This window comes from Chamaea fasciata, unplaced genomic scaffold, assembly GCF_029207755.1.
Source record: "Chamaea fasciata isolate MVZ Bird 193981 ecotype frontalis unplaced genomic scaffold, bChaFas1.0.hap1 SCAF_2, whole genome shotgun sequence".
Classification (NCBI taxonomy): domain Eukaryota; kingdom Metazoa; phylum Chordata; class Aves; order Passeriformes; family Sylviidae; genus Chamaea; species Chamaea fasciata.
The window spans coordinates 22,144,164-22,166,287 of NW_027094087.1; the positions used below are offsets into that span (position 1 = coordinate 22,144,164).

At 43.6% G+C, this 22,124-nt stretch overlaps 1 protein-coding gene across 1 annotated transcript; it reads left to right on the plus strand.

Annotated features, from left to right (window-relative positions):
* The first annotated feature begins 210 nt into the window (after nt 1-210).
* CLDND1 (claudin domain containing 1) lies at nt 211-11,529 on the plus strand. The gene is made up of 6 exons (XM_066175248.1): nt 211-854; nt 1,229-1,406; nt 5,319-5,617; nt 6,811-6,918; nt 7,310-7,447; nt 7,528-11,529. Exons 3-6 carry the CDS (start codon nt 5,329-5,331, stop codon nt 7,746-7,748), a joined length of 756 nt encoding a protein of 251 aa, XP_066031345.1. The 5' UTR covers nt 211-854; nt 1,229-1,406; nt 5,319-5,328; the 3' UTR covers nt 7,749-11,529.
* Nucleotides 11,530-22,124: the final 10,595 nt, after the last annotated feature.

The following is a 22,124-nucleotide window of genomic DNA, read 5'->3' on the forward strand; positions in this document are numbered from 1 at the left end:
GAGACAGCTCCATGTTCCAGAAAGTGGGGCGTAGAGACAGAAATGTCTTAAATTAAATGTAATTTTTAATATTTTTAAAATTAAAAATTTAATGTTAAATCAAACCCAAAGAAGTTTCTTCTATGACTGCTTTCACCTTTACATTCTAGTTTCTGACCTTGCTGGAAAAATGCTTCCTGGCTGTTTGGCAGAGAAGTTGGTCGTGATAATTCCCCTGAAGTCCTCAGAGGTGTGAAAGCCTCAGATGTTTCGGGGTTTGATTTTTTGGGGGGTTTTTTGGTGTTTTTTTTTTCCCCCTAAATATTTGCTTGTTTGGAGTTTTGCAAAACCAAGACTGGCTGGGCTGGTCTCTCAGCCAGGGGAGTTGTTAACCACTTTCAAGAGCCCTCTTGTAATTTCCGTGGTTTCATGTACCAGGGATGGAGGGAAACAGCCAGTTTGGGGCATGGAGCCAGTGTTGCCAATTTTTTGCAATTTTTCCTGATTTTTTTTTTCCCTCCCTTGATGTTTTCTCGAGTCATTCAGCCAGGCTGTCACATCACCATTTTTTACAAGCAATCAAGAGAAACAGAAAGAAGTAGAAAGGAGGGTGTAGCCGGGGGGGAGGATTAGCCTCTTCTCCCAGGCAAACAGCGACAGGAGGAGAGGACGCCGTGCCGGGGAAGTTCAGGCCGGACACGACAAGGAATTTCTCCCCAAGGAGAGACGAGCCATTGGAAAAGGCTGCCAAGCGGCGAGGGAGCCAACGCCTCCGGAAGAGAGCGGCAGAACTACATCTCCCAGCGTGCCCCGCGCGGGCGGGCGCGGCGGGCGGAAGCGGGGCCGGGCCGGGTGCGAGGCGGCGGCGATGGGCGGTGGGTGCCGGGCCGGGCCGGGCCGGGCCGGGCGGGCGGGCGGTGAGGGGACACTGGGCTGAGGCAGGGGACGGGGCTGAGGGCTCGGGGTGTTCCCCTCGGGGTCGCCCCCCGCGCGGGGCTGACGCCTGGGAGCCCCGAGACCCCCGGGGGCGGCCGCGCTCCGTGGGGATGCCCGGCCGGCCCGGGCCGGTGCTGGGCTGGTCCTGCAGGGACAGGTGCTCTTGTCCTGAGGGCTTTTCAAGTTATTTCCCCTCTCCATCTTATCCCTTTTTTTTTTTTTTTCCGTTAATGATAGCACTGGCAGATGTCTGTGAAGTAATTTCAGAGTAAAATGATGATGTCCAGCCATTCGATTTGCTCTTTGCTTATAGATCGCTTGTTGTGAACTGGTGGTGTGGAAGAAGCTGAATGAATGGAACAGACAGGGCAGAAGGGAAGTTTGCATTTCATGCTCTCCGCTGGCCACAGGACCCAAACAACACTGTGCCGCTGAAGAGACCTGGAATCATCGGAGCTGTGTGTCCTCAGGGACTCTGAGCATCTCTGAAGGTAAAAAAGTGTTTCTAGCGATCTTTCCTAACCTTTTGTAGCCCTAAGTATGGAACGGACAGTCCAGCTGGGTGCTGTTTCCAGCCCTCTCCCCGTATTTGCACCCTCTTGTAGGCCTTCTGCTTAATCCCTTTTTGATTGCTACATGTTTCCTGAGAGAATGCCGGCGAAGGCAGCAGGGACTCTTCTGTGATGTCACAATGTAAAAGGAGTTTCTTGAATGTGGTCACCCACATTGGCTGAAAGGAGTGACTGCAGCAACAAGATAAAAATATGCATGTTTCTGTATTCCCTTCTGCCATGGTACAGTAACTTCTTACAAAGACTGTCCAGTCTTCAGTCTTGGAGTTGATTTTTTGCCAGAATACTTGTTTTTGTTCCGTTCTCTGGTTTTTTCTTTCCCAGCGCTACTGACTTGTCCCCTTTGTTTTTCCCTTCTTTGATGTGCGTGCAATCTGGTCATTCTGTTGAGTGTTGCTTCCAGTTTGGCCTTTACCTTCTCTTTTTTGAGCTTTCTTTCAAAAAATTTATTTTTTGAAAATTTGAGAATTTTTATGCATCCCTCTGCTTTTAGGAAATGAATATAATTGCAGTATCTCATTAAGCACTTTTGCCACAACCACCTAGTGTTATCTTAGTTTAGTTTCAGCTGTAACTTGTCTGAAATTTTGTCCTGTTAGACAAAAACATGTTGTCAGAGCTATATGAACAAACCTGTCAAAACAATGAAGGCTTTTCTTGACAGCCTGTGGACAAAAAGCATTTTTATTTGTTATCAAACGTTATGACTTTATAATTAGTGTCATCTTTGGTAGCAGTAATGTTATTTTTTCATAAGTAAGTTTATTCTAAAGCACCTCCTACACATTGTTCTGCCCAGAATCTTCTGTAAAGCATGGCATTAATCCCATAAACACACAGAGTGTTTCTTCGTGGATTTCTCTGGTAACTATTTCTTACTGGCTGTGCTCCCTGCTCCATTTGAGCTCAGCCTGGGGCTGGCAGGATGGTTCTCTCTTTTGAAGGGACACCTCATTTAAGGGGGAGTGTGCCTCCTGTAAATGAAGATGCACTGGATATGCACAGTGAATGGGCAGGGCAGTCAAGTCTACTCCACTGGCAGGAAAAACTGGTTCAAGCTTTGCATGAAGTGTTGTAGAGTTCTTCATCTTCTCAGTAACGAGTCGAAGTGTTAGGCAGAAGCACTGAGGGGACCTTTACTGTGAGAAATTTGGGGTCCACTCTTGCCTTGTCACTGTCCTGTCCATACTGAAAGTCATTTTGGGACAAATGCCACACAAAGCCGCCTGCTAGATTTTGGGGTCTGCAGCCCCCTTGGCTGCTCTCTAGCTATGCCTGCAGTTACATGACAAGGACTGAGTGTCAGTCGATTGCCATGTCCCTTTTACCAAGTGGATAAAGAACATTGGGCAATGCTTTAATTTGCTGTTTGGTGATTAAGCCTTCATTTTGCTTATGAGCTGTTCTTGGTTGCCAGCTGACATCAACTCTGTCGTGTTCACAGCACACAGAAGGCTGGTCCAGAAGTGTGTGGTGATTTTTTAATGGTGATCTGGTAGGGATACTGCCAGAACCAGTGTTCTGCATGTGGCAGCAAGGATGTGTAGCTAAAAGTAAGACTTTTGGGCCAGTTCTTTTCTTTCTCTGCGTTAGGTATAAATTTGACGAGGCTTTGTCATTGTCAGCATTTAAACTGAAAGGTAGTGACAGCAGATCAGTGGCCCAGTAATGTCCTGGTTATATTCTTTTTTACCAGACACTGCTCTGAGGATGGAGCTTGTGTGTTGCTGTGATCCTTCCACCCAGAGAGAGCCCTTTCTAAAGAGAGGAGTCTGTTGCAGAGGGTTCCTCTTGCAGTGGATGTGGTTGCAATATAGTGGGAAATCCAGACCAGCCTGCTCAGCAGCCTGTTCTGCTGCTTGCTCTGAGAGTGATCTGAGAGTGATCTGCTCAGCTCTGAGCTCAGCTGGGCAGGAGCTGTGGCCCTGCAGGGGCCACTTGCCCTGTTTGCTGTGGGGGCAGTGAGTGAAGGCTGAGGATCCCTCAGTTAACTCAGTATGGCTGAATGGTGAGGTCAGATCTGTAGAGCGACTTGCTGTCCCTCTCCCATGTCCTGTGTACCTGGAGCAAGATGCTGGGATATCGAAGGAGAGTGGAAGTACATTACCACTGCGCAGGGAATTTGCTTCGAAGTCTGGGCTTAATTCTGTGTTTTCCACATTAATAAACCTGGATACGATGTATTCTCCCTCTCAATATTTCTATTATCTTATAAAAGTTCACAGCTTGTAGATTATTATTTAAGTCCAGTTGTGGTATGCAAACTTTGCAGTATTTGAAATGGGTGTTTCTTGTCAGTTCACCACAAATCAGTTCTATTCTTTCTTATCACTTAAGGATGCAGTTTAAGGATGGATATTGCAGAGAATGTGCCTCATTTAATATGGAAATGAAGCATAGGAAATGATATGGGAACACATAATTTCTCCTCCTTGTTAGGCGCTTTCAGACAAATAGAGGAGCAGATGGAGAGGAAAAGAAGCAAGAATGATATTGTTAACAGCAAACATTGTTGCCTTTGAAAGTTCCTTCTTTAATTTGCAGCTTGTTTCTTAGTTCATAATTTCTTACTGACAAGTCTGACTTGAGGCACTTCACTGTTTTTATCTTGTGGATGTTGAGGTTTAAGACACTTGCTGTTGCCAGTTGCGGTTCCTTCAGTTGCAAAGAAAGTAGACCAAAATATTTTGATCAAAGTGTGTGGGAGAAGGGAGGTAGAGCAAGCAGCAGACAAGAGCTGATTAGATAGCTCCTGCCACCAGCCTACCTCTAGCTGCTGAGCTAGTTTCATTTTTTCTTTTTTCTGGCAAGTGCCTCAAGCCTCATTCAAAATTATCCATAAATTTAATCAAGCACAGAAAGCACATGAGAACAACTAACATCTGAGAGGAGTCCTCTGGTGTACTGCAGCCACAAAACATTTCTTGTATTATCAATCAGTTACTCATTAAAGTCATGGTATTGTCATAAGCATGTGTGGTATTTGTGTTTTCCCCATGCCTCCTTTGACCCTGAATCTATGCCATTTGGGAGCATGACCCCACAAAGGAGGGCATAAGTGACCCCTAAGACAGGGACACAGAGCAAAGTCCTTGTGGGAGTATATGAAGGCCTTTCAGTTTTGTCACATTTTTCCCATGGAACAGGGCACCCCCCTGCATTTTTCTACGTCTTCAGAAATACCATGGTATCTATTGTGGGATTATTGCAGCGTTTATCATATTTTCCAAACTTGTCGTCCAGTGCTTCCTTCACATTCTGTCTCTAGTGCCTAGATACATTTCTGTCTTCCCTAAAGGTATTCCAGCACCTTGGCATGAGTTCCCTTTGTGAGCAGCCTGGAAGGGCTTTTTTTGGCATGCCTGTGGTTCTTGTCTTTGCTGTAAACACAAGCTGTGAAAGCCGTACGGGGTGGCAGGCTAAAAATAACTTATACCCATGATAATCTCTTAATGAAAGCTAAGTCTTCTTCCTGGGCCTTGTGGATGGAGTCTCTGACGTTCCCTATGGTCAGGATCACAAATGGCAGCGAGCTGTGTCAGCTGCTTTGGGGTCGAGTCGGTGTTGTTCTGTCAGTTGCTGTTTCAGGGTGAGCAGGCAGTGCGGTGTGGCAGGAGAGCACGCTCTCCAGGATGTTATCCCTACTTGGAACTCACAGATCCAGCGGATGCTGGCCAGCACTGTAGATTTGCTCAGTGTTCCTTTGATTGTAGCAGGTAGGAAAAGGAAGGCGTGCATATCCTGGGGGGACCTTGCAGGAGGGGGCTGATGCCAGGAGTGTGGCGCTGCTGGGATAACAGAAGCGTGGCTGACTTGTCCCTGTGCTCCCAGCGAGGGCACCATGATGGATAACCGGTTTGCCACGGCGCTGGTGATCGCCTGCGTGCTCAGCCTCATCTCCACCATCTACATGGCCGCCTCCATCGGCACCGACTTCTGGTACGAGTACCACACCCTGGCCCCGGCCGAGAACGTCAGCGAGGCCGGCAGGAGCATCTGGGAAGAGTTTGTCAGCAAGGACGCCGATGAGAAGACGTACACGGATGCGCTCTTCCGGTGCAACGGCACGGTGGGACTGTGGCGGAGGTGCATCACTGTACCCAAAAACTCTCACTGGTACAGCCCACCAGGTATCTCCAGAGCAATTGTCACTTCCCTGGGGGGTGGTGTGCTAACTTCCTCAGAACAGATCTGTGACGCTTTGTTCCTCCAGAAGGATTATTTCTAGCTTTTGTTTTGGTTGGTTGGATTTTGAATAAAGACAGTCCAGCTTTTTGAAGAAGCAAAGGGCAAAATGGTCCATGGCTGTCAGTGCTGCAGTTTCTGGTTTTGACATATGATACATGATCTAAACTTAGTCTTACAAGCTTGATTTTTATTTTTGCCTCAGCTGTCCAGTCAGGGATACATTTATAGTTGCTCTACCAGTTACTGTCTTTTGAAGACAGATCCTGAGATCCAGCAATGGAATACAGACAATACTTTATCAAGGAGGCACTCATTCCTTTTACCTAGTCATTCACTTTGTTCAAGTCACAAATATCCCACCACTGCATCAGCACACCTTGGACTCCTTGAATGGATATAGAGTGAAATATTTGTGTTATTTTTTTAAATCATTGGAGGATAAAATATGTGGTAAACAATTATTTTATTTTGCTTAGAAGTCATTTTTGGGTACTTACTGTATATGTGAACTTCATTTTGAACCCTCTTAAAGATCTACTTTCGATTGCATTTTGTGGAGAAAAAAACAGAGGTGAAATACCTTTTTTTTTTTTTTTCTCTCATGAAAATACTTATTTTGGAAGACACTTAAACCAGTTCTGCTCAATAGTATTCTCAAAGTAAAATCTGAGGTAGAAACTTAGTGTAAAGAAGCAAATCATTTGCATTCTTTAAACAGGCCTTTCTGTCCCATTTTTGATTTAATTGGTAGTACGAGACCACATTCTGCATATAGAGATAAGCACACCGTAGTTAAGGGACCCTGAGCTCAAGAGTTTGTGACAACATAGTTGAGCATCATATGCCACCACATTACTTGCCAAACTGTTACACATGACACAGTTCTCTGGATAATCCAGGGAAGCTCGAAGATGCTGCATGTTGGAATGCTGTCCCTTAGTGCAGTACCTCGTAACAGACACATTATGCCAACTGCATCATAGGAAAGCGTCTGCAGATCTGTTTGGAGAGGTGATTTTTTTTTTTACAAATGGAACTCTGAGCTCAAATCATTGGGAAAGGAGGATTTGAAAGGGGGGAAGGAGGGTTGAGGGGAAACAGCTTATGGCAACTTTTTCTTTTTTTTCACCCCCAGAGACTGATATGACTACAAATTGCATCAGTTTCTCCCTCTCTGATCAGTTTGTAGAAAAGTACATAGAGCCTGGAAATCACAACAGTGGCACGGATTTGAATCGGACTTGTAAGTGTCTTTCACTTCTCACAGATAAACAAGTAGCATTAAAAAAAATTGTTTCTCGAATTCAGTCACTAGTGAGGAAAGCTTCTGTCTTTTTTGATCTTGCTCACCATTTATTGTTTTTTTACAGTTGCACAGGCAGTAGGTCAAAGTTTAAAAGGAAGACATAGATGTGTTAGGAAGGGTTTTGCCTATGAATGCTGTGCAGGGATTTGTGAGTTAACGAATTAGGTTCTTTCTATTTCAGTAGAATTTTTGGTCCTTTTTGACTATGAATGTAGAACGTCTGATGAAGTAGAAACAGCAGGGTAGAAGGGAATGTGAGATGGTGGGAGAGGATCTTTTTCTAGCCCATCTTCAGCAAACCTGACTGGTGTGTTTCTTTCACATGCAGATCTCTGGCGATTGCAGTTCCTCCTGCCCTTTGTCAGCATCGGCCTCATGTGCTTTGGGGCTCTGATTGGGCTCTGTGCTTGTGCCTGTCGCAGCCTTTACCCAGCCATTGCCACTGGAGTCCTGCATTTCCTAGCAGGTAGGTGTCCTGCCATCCTCCCCCAGAAGCTCCAGAGTGCCCCTGGGTGAGCTCACTGTGCTTTGCTGTTCCCTCCCCAGGGCTGTGTACGCTGGGCCTCGTTGGCTGCTACGTAGCTGGGATTGAGCTGCTCCATAGGAAGCTGCCCCTGCCCGAGGATGTGAGGGGCGAATTCGGCTGGTCCTTCTGCCTCGCCTGCGTGTCGGCACCTTTGCAGTTCATGGCAGCTGCTCTTTTCATCTGGGCAGCTCGCACCAACAGGAAGGAATTCACTCTGCTGAAAGCCTACCGTGTGGCATGAGTGCTGCTACTGCAGCCTGGGCTTTCCATGTTAGAGCCTCTTCTCCCCCAGCCCTTACTACTTTTTTCTTTTAGTCAGAATTTTATCATGTGCTGCATGCTTCTTGCCAGTCAAGACAATTTAGCCTGCAGGCCCTGAAGACAAAGACCTCTGGGCTAAATGACCAAAGCCTGCCAGAAGTCTGCAGAACTTGAACAGGTTTTTTAATTGGGTTTTTTTAAGAATTGTTATTATTTTTTAAGCTACATTTGGTTGTTGACAGTTCCCCTTAGTTAGGTGTACATGCCCGTTCCTAATTTTATTACCCTGTCAGCCTGGAGGAAACAGAAGTGGTGTTGTGGGGTGGAAGAGAGACAAGAAAAGGTGCAGGTACGCAAGAATGGGAACCTCAGTGCACAAATAATACATAATCAAGAGCTGTTTGCTCTGTGACTGAAGCAGGCAGGACCTACAGGGAGCACTCAAGAGAAGTAGGGGAATTCAGAAACCTCTGAGTTATGGAAATACTGCAGCTAAATCAGTCTGTAGCTCAGCTCTGGGTCTCCTATTATCACTAGTTTGCTGCGTTTTGTGCCATCTGCTGCCAAACCTGCTGGAGGCAGAGCAGGCAGCTGTGGCAGTGCCTGTACAGCACACCCTCCTGAAGGCACACTCTGCACTTGCTGCTGCCAAGGAGTGGGAAAAGATGGCCCTCATGGAGCTCTGTCCTGCTGTAGCTCCATTGCTTCCAGGACCCAGGCTAGTTTGGTATCTGCACTACATGTGATTGTGCACTCTAATCTTAATTTGTGGTGCTTTTGCTTGATGTGGAATAAGGCTTTCTTCTCTCTTGTTGACAATGACCTCCTCACAAGTTTTTTGGTTTTAATTTGGTTTAGTGTATGTGTGTATATGTATATATATAAACTTAACTTTTTTTAAACCTCACCTGTTTATCCTGTATAGCACACAACAGGGTTTTTTTAAAAGGTGCTGCTCTTTTCCCATCTTGTTTAAATTAAATAATAATAGTAATAATAAAGACTGAGAAATTTTCAGCATTGCATGAATCTGATGGGAGGGTGAGGGAATGATCTAGAGTGGATTTTACTTGGGGAAGGAAGAACCAGTGTCTAGATCACTCTCTGTTTTCATGGAAATGTCACCAGAAACAATGACATTCGATTGGATTTTTTAAATTAAATTCTTGAGCTCCTACTAACTTTAAATTTTCTCCTGCTCATCATTAGTGGTCACAACATCCCATAATTTCTAATTCGTTCAAAGATGTTATATTTACTCTAAATCACTCTAACACTAGTCAGACTGGGTGACATGTCATATCTAGAAAAAAAAATTCCAAGACAACTGTTTAATTCTGAGGCCTTAACTCACCTTGTTTCCTTACTCCAGGTTTAATAAGAGAAGTATGCCTTAGGAGAAATAATTCCTGACAAAACAAGTGATTGCAAGGATTCTGTGGGATACTGGTTGATGAGAATGACACAGAAAGAGTCATTTTTGTCTCATGGCTGTTTTTCTATTGTGCCTTTTTTTTTTTTTTTTTTTTTGTAGTAGGTGTTTCTACCCGAGCTGCGTTTGCTGTTTGTCAGCAAACAGCCCTAGTCACGATTTCCCTAAAGATCAGATATAACTGTTAGTGTCATTTTTTTTTTCATAAGTGTGTAATAGGGTTATTTTATTATCATCATTGCAGCCTTTACAAAGTAAAACAAAGATGCTGATGAAAACCAGAATCTCTGATAAAGCAGTGGCAGGCCATGCAAGCTAATCCTCTTTCTCCTGCTGTTGAGTAATTTTTTTTTTTTTTCGTTTAACAGTCTCTTCCCTACAATGTCTGGGCCAGTTGTAACCTTGTGAGAGGGGATGTGGTACATTTGTGCAGTATCTGGGAGTAAGTGCAAATCTATGCTGCCTGATCTGTACTGATAGGGTGCTTTTTCAGAGTAATTATCCTGACCTAGATGGATAAGGCCTAACTGCTCAGCTTGTCATGTTCCTCATAGAATTACTAGGGCACGCGAGCCTCAGCCTGGGTCAAAAGGACTGAAGTTGCCATTCTGCAGTTTGAGAGGAAACACTGCTGCTGATTTTATCTAGTACAGTTTATGGGGTTCTTTTCTTGGTTTTTTTTTTCAGGAGCTGGCAGAATAATTGTGTTGTGTGATTTTAACCTGAGCAATGGGAATCCCGAGCCCTCACTCTCTCCTCTTGTATGGGACACTTATTTTTCTGAAGTGTAAATCTCAGTTTTCAAGTGTTGGCTTTCTTGCTTCCATAAGAATTGTTATAGGGAGAAAAGGGGATGTTAGAGGTGCTGTCAGTTCTGTCTTCATTTTAAATACCAGCAAAACTGAGATTGCTTGCTTGTGTCTGCCTGAGACAAATGTTTCTGGTTTTCTCTGCCCAGAAATGAAGAAAAGAGGCTTTAATTGAGCCTTCATTTGGATCATTTTAACTAAAATGAAGGTTGCCTCTGAGATTTGGTGGGAATTATTTTCTGTTTTGCCTTTATGTAAAGATTTCTTCATCAGAGTGGATCTTGGTGAGGCAAATCTTGCCCAGAAAGAGGGCTGGCCCTCTCTGTTTGGGGTGGTGGATCTGTGTACTGCTAGCTTGCTTTGTGTGCGTTTTGCTCAAGGGGAGCAAAAGGGAGCAAGAAGAATTCTTGGACTGCTGGCTTGGGTCCAATAAATGGCATTGAAGGACAGAACAACAGAGGAGGTACTGAGGATGGAGTAATTCTGTAAAAGAGGTGATTAAGCACAGTAACTGACAAATGAGAGTGTGTGACACAAGGCCCTTCACACTGACAGAGCCTCATGCCATGTTCAGAGGCTGCATTCAAGAGGAACTTGAGGCATGTGTGTATGTTTGTGGTCACATACATGTGTGCAAATGTAGACACTCTTGCTCAAAAAAAAGCAAGAATTGCTTCAACTCAGGAGGATAAAAATACACCAGGCTGTATTTGTATTCCTCAGTCTTCTGTGGTCTGACTGTGGAATATGTTTGTTGGTAGTGGTTCAGTGCTGTAGGTAGGGATGGAGCAGAAAGAGTCACATGAAAATAGGTGGAAAAAGGGGCTATTGTGTGTCTGTGTGCACAGGGAAAATGGCACATACCTCTAACACTATTGTATGGGCTGATGACAGTGCATAGAAGGGATGTCAAAGGAAAAGGAGAAACGAGGAGGAATCTGGAATGAGCATAAGAACTGAGAACTCTTGCCACTACATGGGAGCAGGCTCCCAGGACTCCAGCATGAACTCCCCATCTGGTGTTGTGTCGTCAGGGTAGCAAAGGCAGCTGCTGCTCCTGCACCACTCACAGCTCTGTCACAGTGGTGATTTAAGTGGGTGAATTGTCCTCTTGTGCTTATGAGAAGCTCCTAAAGGTTCTGTCCCCCAGATCTGAGGTCAGCAAGATCTCAAACATGTATGACATTTTTTCTTCCTTACAGGCCTGGGTTTGTTTTCCTGCCAACTCTGAAACCTCTGGGAAAGCAGGACTAGCAGAAAGCATCAGAGATCAATAACGTTTTTAGTGTAGGTAGCAGTCTCTTATTTTTTTTCTTCAAATGAATGTTTTCCCCATTCTCTCCCAATGCTCCAGCAGTTCTGAGAAGGGACTGATCAATGAAGCTGCAAAGAGGGGTTTTTTTATTTATTATTTATCACTGTGTCTGTATGTACAGTTCCTGCTGGTATTGAAGATGGCTGAAAACAGAGTAGTCAATCCCATTTCATTACTTAAATAAATAAGAAAATGAAAAGCAGTACAGAGCAGACACAAAATACTGGTTTGTTGCATGAAGAGGACAGTTTTCCACATACAAAAGTAATGATATATTTTGGGTGCAAATGGTAAGAGAGTCGGGGACAACCCAAGAGGCCCTTCTAAATCTTGTCATGCCAGAAGCTGTCTCTTGATCTGGTTTTCCTTCTGGATCGTGCTGGCCTGGTGATCCTTTACTCAGAGCAAGTCTGTTGCAGTCTTTTTGCTATAGTGAATGCCTCCTCTCTCTTCATCTGAAATGTTCTGAAGTATTATTTTTTGAGAAAGCTCATTGGATTTTGGTTGGGTTTGTTTGGATTTTTTTTGTTCTGATTTTTGCCACATAGGGCTGGCACGAAGTTATGTACCAGCATGCAGTCAGTCTCTTGCAGTGTTTTGTGATTGGAGGCAATGAGTTCTGAAAGAGCTCTTTCCCACTTTCTAGCATTGTGTGTACTCAGCTAGCACCTGTTATTCAAAGGAAAATTCTGAAATGTCAGCAGCTTGTTATCCTTACATCTCAGACTGACTATCCATCCCTATTTGTGTGTACTTCCTGCTTGAGTGGATTGTGTGTCTCAACTGAGATGATAACATCTTGAAGCTGCTTTTTTTTTTTTCTCATTTCCTCAGGAATAGCTAGAGTTGGCGCTATAGAACTTAAGAAACTGGTTTCAAATAGGAAAGGATCAAAAGTTTGCATCCTTGCTCTTAACTTTCCTATTGCTGTAGAATATTGCCCTATGTTTTTAAACTGTGGCTTTCAGGACTAGAGAGTGCCAGTTGAAGCCTTTGTTCAGGTCATGGTTCAGATACATGGCAGTGGAAGAGTGGATCCTCCATAACTGGATGATTGCAATGGTGTCTGGATTATGGGAATAACAGCCATATGCAAAATTAACACTTAACAAGCACTTTCTGCCTACTGATAGATGCCAAGCCTTTGTACCAACCAATGAGCACTGAAAAAAAACTGGAAGTAACAATATATTCCACTCCTTTGTCTCCTCCTTCCTTCTAAATTTACCCCTTTTTAAAATAGCCACAGGGACAGTGTTTTATTTATTCCTCAGGTTAGAGCCATGAGTGTCAGATGTCTCTGCTCCATGGTTTCTGTGTATAGACAAGGGTAAAGATAATTGCTGATTTTTGTAGGGGATCTAAGCATCTCTTTCACATTGGGTTTCCTGAGGTGAAGATTGGAAATCTTCAAGAAAGCTAGAACCTTTTGTTTAATAAGAATTGTTACTTAATCAGAATCCTCTTTTTAAAAAGTTAGGGATTTTTAATAGTCTTTTTCTCCCCCCACCCTTCTCACATCTTTCATGTGTCTCTAAAAAAAAGTCTCATATTAAAATGTTTCAGAATATTATATTTTTTATATATTCCTGCCCCTGGAAGCTCAGCTGTGGGGAGTTGCGTTGGCTGTGTTAGTATTGAATGTCCTTTGCTCCATGTCAGGCTGTGTGATGACAGCCTGTCCCAGCAGTGTCCAACCACCATGTGCCATCAGTATTTGCACTCTTGGACTGAGCTACAGAGTCAGAACTGCAGTGAATTTTGGGCTTTTTTCCATCCTCTGAGGCCAAGTACAGCTTGCACCTTTAGGTGATTGGATTTTTTGGGAAATTTCTCTACAGAGCCAGGTAGCTGATACTGTTGGCTAAGTGACCATGCCAATACCTTTTTACATTAAATGATTTCCATGTGAATTCCCTGAGAACCTTTCTCATTTTCAGAGGATTTGCCTGTGACAAACACACACAAGAGCACCAAAGGTGGCCACCTGAAGTGTTTACTTCGTTGTTGATTGAATCCACCAGTTGATCAACGGGTTTGGGAGCACTGGCTGGATGAGAGCAGGAGTGTGCTAGACTGGCAGTGCAGAGTGGGTGCTCATTTTCTGTGGTGCCTCAGCTCTGCCAGAGCCTTCCTGCATGCTGGTGATTTAGATAGCAGATGATGGAGAACTGCTTCCACAGCCCTTCCAAATCCTTCCTGGGTCTCAGCCCTGCACTGGACAGTGCTCCCTTACCCACCGCTAATTCCCTAATTTAAGCAAACTGCTTGTGTGGGTGATTCTGTGGTCCCAGTGACTTTACTCAAGTCATTTCTCCAGCCCTCATAAAATTGCTTTGATTAAGAAGGGGATGGGATTCTTGCCCACAAATCACATCTGCTTTCTGAATGCTTTCTGGGGCTGTAGCAGTAGTTTCTCTTGCAAACAAATCCCTTTTATCTTGTGCTGAAGTGATCCATTCAACCAGCTAGCCTCGATTTGCATTTTGATGTTTACTTCCACACAAAACAACAGCAGCAGTGGAGTAGAACCACGGTGTCTGCCCAGTGCTGGGACTGCTCGGGTTCACTAAAGGTCTTGGAGTTCTGGGAAGTGCTTACCCATCCCCAGATAAGGCGAATGTCACCAGCGGTGTCAGTAGCACGATGCTGCTGGCAGAGGCACCCCAGTGTCCCAGTGCAGAGCTGGGAGGTGAGGCAGGAGAAGCTGCTGGACTGGCTCAGGCTGCAGTGGGAAATGAGCAGCCGTGGAGAGTGTCCCAGGTTCTGGAGCAGCTTCACCATTCTGCTGGAGCCACGGCAGACGTGCCCGGAACAGCACTGGGACAGCTGGATCTGGTGTGAGGGACGGACAGCACGGACCACGCCTAGGGATTTCCCCTGCACGCCCGCCGGAGGCTGAAGGGGAGGCTGGAGCAGCCAGGGCTGTCCTCTGCTGGGAGCACAAGGAAGTGTGCAGCCTTGTGGGGAGAGGAAGCCGAACCTGTTTTGCAACAGATAAGTGTGCTTTACCTTCAGCCGCCTTTGTGAGCTGACGGGAGTGGCATCATCCAGGTGGCAAACTTGTAACTCCGCTTCTGTGTCTCCTTTCTTCCCTCTCCCAGCTCCTGAATGTCCCCCCACTGATTCTCCCCGCCCTGTTCTCTCTCTTTCACCGCAATAAATAACCCAGCTACTCACTTCAGAGGCACTTTGGGTCATCCTTGGAGGACCTTAAATCTGTTCACATCCCCATTCCACACCCAGCTGGGTGCATCTGGAAGCCTAAAACCAGCTAATTGGAAATGTGAGGCAGAGGGACATGTTAGGGTAGGCAACTACAGCCACTGGCACTCAATTTAACACGGCCTGGATGCTGTTTGCTCTGCTCTGCCAGGTGCTCAGTTTACAGTTTAAACTCTCTGCATCCAGTGCTTACACAATGAGAATTAAGAGCTTAATTTGCTGTAAAAGATTTGCATTGTACAGTCTGGGCTCTCTGCTTCTGTTACGCTCCCTGCCCAGGGTCATCTTCACCCCAGGAGATGCCAGCAGGCAGCTGGTAGCTTCTTGATCCATGGACATTGTGGTGTTCAACAGGCTGCCAAGGAAACAGATCAACTGATGGAGCACTAGAGAAAATTGCCATGGTGGTGTCATACACAATGCAAAGATTCTGGTCTACAGATAAACAGAGTAGGGATTTTTCCCCCCATTTTTAAATGGCTGTATCACATGTTTAGCTTGGATTTTTCCTCCATTGCAGGTAATTTTTAGATTTACTGGTAGGATTTCTAGAAATTATAGGAGTCACCTTTGTCTTCTCATTGGAAAGGAATATTTTCAACAAACACATCACAGATTTCAAGCTCCCCAACTTAATGAAAAATTATGAGGGTTAGCTGAAGCAGTGAGAAGTGGACAAAGAAAGTCACTGAAAATGAAGTTTCAGAAAGTCGAATTTCAGACTTAGATGATGTTTTCTGTAGGTTTCCCATTCTGGGGCATAGCAAATTGGGATGTATGTAAAAGATGCAGGAAATAATTGTTCTTCGCTTGACCACATTCAGCCTTAACTATCATTGTGTGTTGAAGATGCAAATAGCTGGGGGTATCCTAAGAGGAGTGAACAGCACCTCTAGAACTTTTAGAAACTACAACCTACAAGATAGGGAAGGAAGGACTTTTTGGGTGGGCCAGGTGATATTTTTACAAAGGAAATAAATACAGACAATTGCTGGTAGTTGTCCACATCCATTGGTGAGAGGACAGGAGGTAGCCAGTCTGTAGTAGAGGAGCACTAAGCTGATGGACAGAAAAAAACCCCTCAGTCTCAGTGTGCTTGGTTCTGGGTGGATGATTATTTGTCCTTTCAGCCCTAGATTGTTCCTCACCCAAGCCACCTTCAGGAAGATGTGTCATCTACCCAAGAGCTCTAACTGAGTGTTAAAGACACCATTTCTGTGGAACTTTCTTTATTCTGTAACAGAATTATTTGTGAAATACAAATACCAAAATTGCTAATTAAACATGGACTCTCAAATGAGTGAAATGAGTTTTGTGAAATTTGGTGAAGATTCAATTATTTTACCTGAGACGCTGTCTCAAGATGTGTTCCAAAAAGTCACTTATATAGGTGTTTCCTAAAATCTTAGTTTGTTGTATTTGTTTGAGATGTTTTTCATTTGGGGCTTATTTAGTCTAGTTGCTCAGTGAAACAAACCTGAGGAAACTATGATGTCTATGTATTTATGATGTTGTCCTTCCTTCCCCTTTAGAATGAATTTATTGGCCAGTTCAAGCCAGAGATGCTGCAATACTGGTTCTGTTCCTTGTAAAGGAGCCTCATGGAGGACAGGGACACTGTTGGTGCCTCTGTTGAAGGTGGCATCTGAGTGCTTACTAAGATGTTCTAAGCAGAATAATCCTTTGTCTAGGTGACAGTTCATGGTTATCTTACCCTTCTTTTTTACTCCCTGATGTCACTGTTATTTGGTGAATGAGAGGTATTAGGTATCTAGACTTTTTTAGATGATTTTATAAAACATGGAAGAAATGCACTGGGGTTTGCTCTCCTGGATTTAGGACAAACAAAAGACTAGCCTTGAAATCCTGCAGATGTTTGAGTGATGCCATGCAGATCTGGTCTGTAAAATTCACAGTAACTGATACATATCTGTTTGGAACCTTGGTGCAGCATTTTAAGAAATTCTATCACTTGCTGTAAATGAAGCAGCTCTGTTTGACTCTACATGATACATCTCACCATATTCCTGTCCCATTTATGGCATTTCAGTGGGGCTGAAATGAGACCACACATATTTGTAGTCCAGAACTGCTGTCTCTTAGGTATCGCTGGAGTAGTTCATAGGGAGTTACATTAAATAGAAGAATAAGGGCAGATGTTCGATATTCAGTGAGATATCTTTTTGATGTTTGTTATGCTGAGTCAGACTGAAAGTGATCAGAGGAAAGCATCAGAAATTAGAGGTGATAGAGAACTAGACAAGAGCAAAATTTGGAAAATAAGTTTGAACTGTAAATAATAAAGCCAAGATTCCTTCTGGCCTTGCAGGAAAGCAGACAGCTTCATACTAGTAACACAGTCATATCTGTTCTGAGATAGTATTCTTCTTCAGCTTGTTCACAGAAGTACTCATCAGCAGTTTCCCCACAGACTTCTTTGGAATTTACCTCTGAAAATGATGGTTTTTAAGCAAGATTTCTTTGTTACAGATTTCTCTTCCTTTACACAGATTTCCAGGACAGAATTCCCTTTGAGCTCCCCTTTGTTCTCTGTGTCTTTACTTTTTAATGAAAATTCTTTCTAATGTGTGACTGACTTCTCTCAGATGAGTCCTTTGAACTGTTTCCAGATCTGTTATCAAAAGCTGCACAAATCTTCTCATAATGCCAAACTTTAACAAACAAGAGGAAAACATTAAAATCATGAGCAGGTAAGCCCATGGAGAGGAGAGCTGGTCCAACTGGAAATAGCCAGATTTGAAGAGAGTTTCTAGCACCTCAAAGCCACAAAGAGTTGGGCACTTTGGGTCTGTGACACTGATGTGATAGGTATTCAGAACTTAGAAGGAAATGCTGTGAGTTCAACTCTGATAAAACTACAGTTGATCATGCACTTAAGAGTTTTAAATAAAATGTTAAGATTTATTGTTAGATGTTAATTTTGTTTCAATGTATCGCCCGACACTTAGAGAAAAAATAAGGAGAGACTTCGGGACTTTGTTGCTTGCCTAGACTCTGTGGTATAGGGAATTTGTTTTGAAACCATGTTGTGGCTTTCAGCTCATGGGGTTTGCTTTGCTTTGAGGCTTTCTTTGTTTTTGAGTCAAAGTAAATCTTAGTAAGAAAACTGTCTCCCCAGAGATCACTGCATCAACACTTTTAATCTCTGTGATTATACTGCTTTGTAGAATGTCAGATTGCTTCAAGGTCGACAAATTTACTTTGTCTGAGGCATTATCCTATGAAGACCAACAAAAATATTAGGTGAAAGGTGAAGGGAAAGTGTCAGCCAGTTGAACATTTCCAGTCCCTACTTTTCCACAAAGCCTGTTAATATCAGGCTTCCAGTTAAACCTCTGTAGGATGGTACAGAGACAAGTGAGCAAATAGCACAACGGAGCCCTGAATATACAAGTTAAAGTAAATGCACAAGTACACAATTACAGCCATGGGCAAAATATCATTCTTGGCCCTTCTCAACACATGTAGGTAGTGAGAAATGCAAATTCAGAAATCTTCTTTTACTAGCCAAGTACAATAATTGTAGCCAGAAAAGGTCTGCAGAGAAGAAAATGAGATAAATGTTTTCTTTCAAAGGAAATAAGATGTGACTCAGAAAACAATATTTTGGTCATATCTGGCATTAACATAAGCTGATAAGCAAAAATGATTTCAGCAGTAGTCTCAGAAAAAACAATCTCTGTACGAACAGTAAACAAAGCAGCAAACACATAGCTTGGCAGTGGTTGCAATGTGTGAAGACGTGCTCAGCGCTGTGCAAGAGAGGATGGCAAACTTGCCAAGCCAAATTTAAGCTAAACAGTGGCCTAACTATCAGCCTGCCAGGGAAAGCCAAACTGCAATGCCAAGGAAAATATAAAGGTTAAAATATCAGGGAATATAGTGATTACTGAGAAATATGTTTTGATTGACAGATGTATATATTTACAGTTAAACTTGCTAAACGAATGGCAAGTGATGCCCTCGGTCGATCTACAGACAAAGTAATTGCTAGTGGAAGATCATGCATGTAATTTTGGCTCTTCTCTAGCAAAACTGCAGAAAAAGTTAATGTTTTGGCACAAAACAAATAACATCTTCTGGATAAGTTACTCCAAGAATTAGACTGCTTCTGTCACTCAGTCCAGCAGAGCTTGATGGAATTCTTATTGTAGGGTTTGAAGAAAAAACCCTACAATAAGCTGTATTTCTAAAGTAACAGAAGAAATTGGCAAATAGAGAGAATCCTTGTACTGAAGTACATGAAGCCAAGGTACCAACTGACCAGTGCCTCAGTCCCTGGCAATGTAATGGAGTGCCTCACTCTGGAGACATCTCTTCACGTGGATGAGAAGAAGATCAGGAGTTGTCAGCATGGATTCACTAAAGGTAAATCATGCTTCACCAACCTGATTGTGTTCTACAATGAAGCAATCACCTGGGTGGATGAGGGGGAAACAGTGGATATTGTCCAACTTGACTTCAGCGAGGCTTTTGACACTGTTTCTCACAGCATCCTCATAGGCAAACTCAGGGAGTGTAGACTGGATGAGGGCACAGTGAGGTGGATTGAACTGGATGAACAGCAAATCCCAGAGGGTCGTAATCAGTGGCACAGGGTCTAACTGGAGATCACTAGTGGTGTCCCCCAATACTGGGCCTAGTATTGTTTAACTTCTCTGTCAAAGACTTGGGTGAAGGGGCAGAGGCCTCCTCAGCAAGTTCACTGGTGACACAAAGCTGGGAGGGGTGGCCAATACTCCAGAGGGCTGTGCAGACCTTGACAGGCAGGAGTGATGGGCAGAAAGTCCCCACAAAAAAGCCCATGTTTGGAGTTCTTGTCGTACTGTAATACACTGCCTGCCCAACAGAGGAGTTTGATAACCAAAACAATCTGTATCCTCAATCCAACAGAAGTAGGAGTAAATATCAATAGAGTTTCCCCTGAGCTAATTTCCAGGCAGAAGCCAGAGAGAAACTGTGAGTAGGCAAAGAAGTGGCACAAGCTTTACCAGTGTTCACACTCATTCTTTTGCCTGGAGAAAAGAGAAGCTTCATCTTCTCATACATCCCAAATGGATTGAGTATCCAATATAGCTTTGTTTATGAAGATCCTGAAACCTTCAATAAGTCTTATGTCAGAAAGTTCAGGAGCTGATTGCAACACATATCAGAGCTGTTCAGAATGACAAGAATGCCTTCAGGCAGAGATGGATGCTGCTTACTGTGCAAATATGACAGTGATAGGGATCAGGGACTTGATGTCCAGTGGGATATACGTGGATAGGAACAAGATGCAAAAAGAGACAAAATACACAAGTTTCAAACATACAATGGAGCAAAGTGGGAAGGGTGAGTGTCTAGACTGTGAGAAAATGCACTGAAGTAGAACATAGCCATTTTAGCTAGGGATACCTGGAGTTGACATACTCTGCTGCCCAACCTTGAAGGCCACACACCCCACATCAATTTACCCAATTTATCATTGCAGATCTTTTTTTTTTTTTTTTTTTTTTTTTTTTTTCCTGCTAACTATTCAAACATTCTTATTGCAGGCAGTTTCTTGGTGTGCTGGGAACTGGGTGAACCCCTGAACTCCCAAGTGATGACTGGCATCCATGAAGCGATAAGACATTTCATCAGGCACAGCCTGTTATCTCATTCCACCACCTCACAACCAACAGCGTGCTAATCATACATTAGCACTTAAAATTATAGATACACTGTGTCCTTCAGTGCAGTCTTAAATTTTCTGTAAGTACTATGTCTGGTATGAGAAACAGGCAAGAGAGTAAGGTAGAAGTTGAAAATTTCCTCTACCTGTAAGCACAAGGCTACATGAAGTCACAATCAAAATGCTTCACCTGAATTATTTGCTGAATATAAAAGAGGCAGCTTGGCTGAGAATTGAGATCTCCTTGGGGTTGGGGGCTTCCTGTGTTGGCAGTTCCTTGCTGTGTCTCAGGGCACAAGAAATTAAGTTCTTCAGCATTCAGAGCACAGCAGCATCCAGCCCTCACCAAGCCTGTCCTTGGGCACAGAGGCATGGACTTTGATCCGATAAACCCTTGTCATGTAAGGCAGGAGAAGTCTAGCACTGGGACTGCAAACGTGCTCATTTACCTGCTAAAAGCACAAAGCCTGGAGAGGAGAGGTAATACAGGCAGCATGTTCTCATCTAGGGGCTGGCCAGACAGGAAAAAACCACAAACCTACTAGGTGACCACAGTGGCCAGCCCAGAGCATTGCGTACCAGCAGAACAAATTGCAGAGCTGTCTTCTCTCTTCTTCCTGAAGTGTGGAGCTCTTTTCACTCTCCTGATGTTTTTTGCCTCTTTTTTTTTCCCCGAAAACCTTTTAATGTACCCAATATGGAACTCAGAAAACAACAATTTCCAAAGCAGCAGAGGTGGTGAGTCATGTAACAAAACAAGGCAGGAGTAGTGAATATGAATGTTGGTGCAGATGTGTATATATCTTTAGAAAGAGAGAGGTTTTGAAGGGCCTGTGGAAGGATATCCACTGTGTGAAATGCAGTATTTGAACTTGGACTTGATAATTCAGACTGTGAGTGTGGAAATAGCGAGGAGGAGTTTCTAGGGTACTTTAATCAATAGAAGCTTAATTGTGTGTCTCCAAGTAGGTTAAGAAAATCCTGGTCTGATGAACTACAGAGGGATTCCAGGAATGCTTAAAAGCTTGCTGTCATGGTTTCACTTGCCATATGCAGCATTGGTTGATGTCAAGAAAAGAGAGCAGCTAAACCTTTACTATCCTGTATTTCTTCTAGTAAGTCTGTAACAGTAACCTTGAGCTCATGGCCAGCCTTCAGAAGAGCTACAGGAAAGCTGATAGCAAATCATCATAGTAGTATCTTCAGGGGATGAATTCACATTTCCTGTAGGAGTAGCAGCACCAGCTAAAATTTAGCCCAATATTGACTTATTCTTTATATTCTCAGATATCAAACATAGGAGACATTAGTCTGTACACTCGATGCATCCTAATTTAGCCATCTGAATAATGGAGCAGAGGTACTGTAACAAACATCCTCTTTTCTTCAGGAAGTCTCTAATTGTCCTGCCTCTTAGAAGTGGAAGACTCGGAGCTCCAAAGTGCTCCCTGAGTTAAACAGGACCAACTGCTGTTATGAATGGAAGCCTTCAGTAAAAAAGCACTTTTCTGTGTCTCTTGCTAGCTGAGGCTGGAGACAGTTACCAACATGAGTCTCCAAGCTATTTATGACATTTTAGGTGAAAGGAGTAGGTTGGGACAAAAGGCAGAAGGAGAGAGATATGAGATGGCAAGTGTAGAAGCAGAAAAACTCTTAGCAATTGAAAAAAAAGGAAAGTGAAGCCTGAGCAGTGGGCAAATGAGAAACTAAAGGAGACAGTGCACAGCAGACTATGTAGATAGGCAGCACTGGAATATACTGGCAGAGCTGAGTGAGGATAGTGGTTTAGAGTTGTCAGGGTTGAAATGTACTTGCAAAGGTGGAATAAGAATTTTATGTGCTGATTGGTATTACGCCTTCCCCACCCAGGCCATCCCTTCCTCTGTCTCCCAGGAGAATCT

Coding starts and splice junctions, on each gene's coding strand:
- CLDND1 (XM_066175248.1), top strand. CDS start 5,329: ATGATGGATAACCGGTTTGCCACGGCGCTGGTGATCGCCTGCGTGCTC. Junction 6,919..7,309: donor CACGGATTTGAATCGGACTT/GTAAGTGTCTTT, acceptor TTTCACATGCAG/ATCTCTGGCGATTGCAGTTC. Junction 7,448..7,527: donor AGTCCTGCATTTCCTAGCAG/GTAGGTGTCCTG, acceptor TTCCCTCCCCAG/GGCTGTGTACGCTGGGCCTC.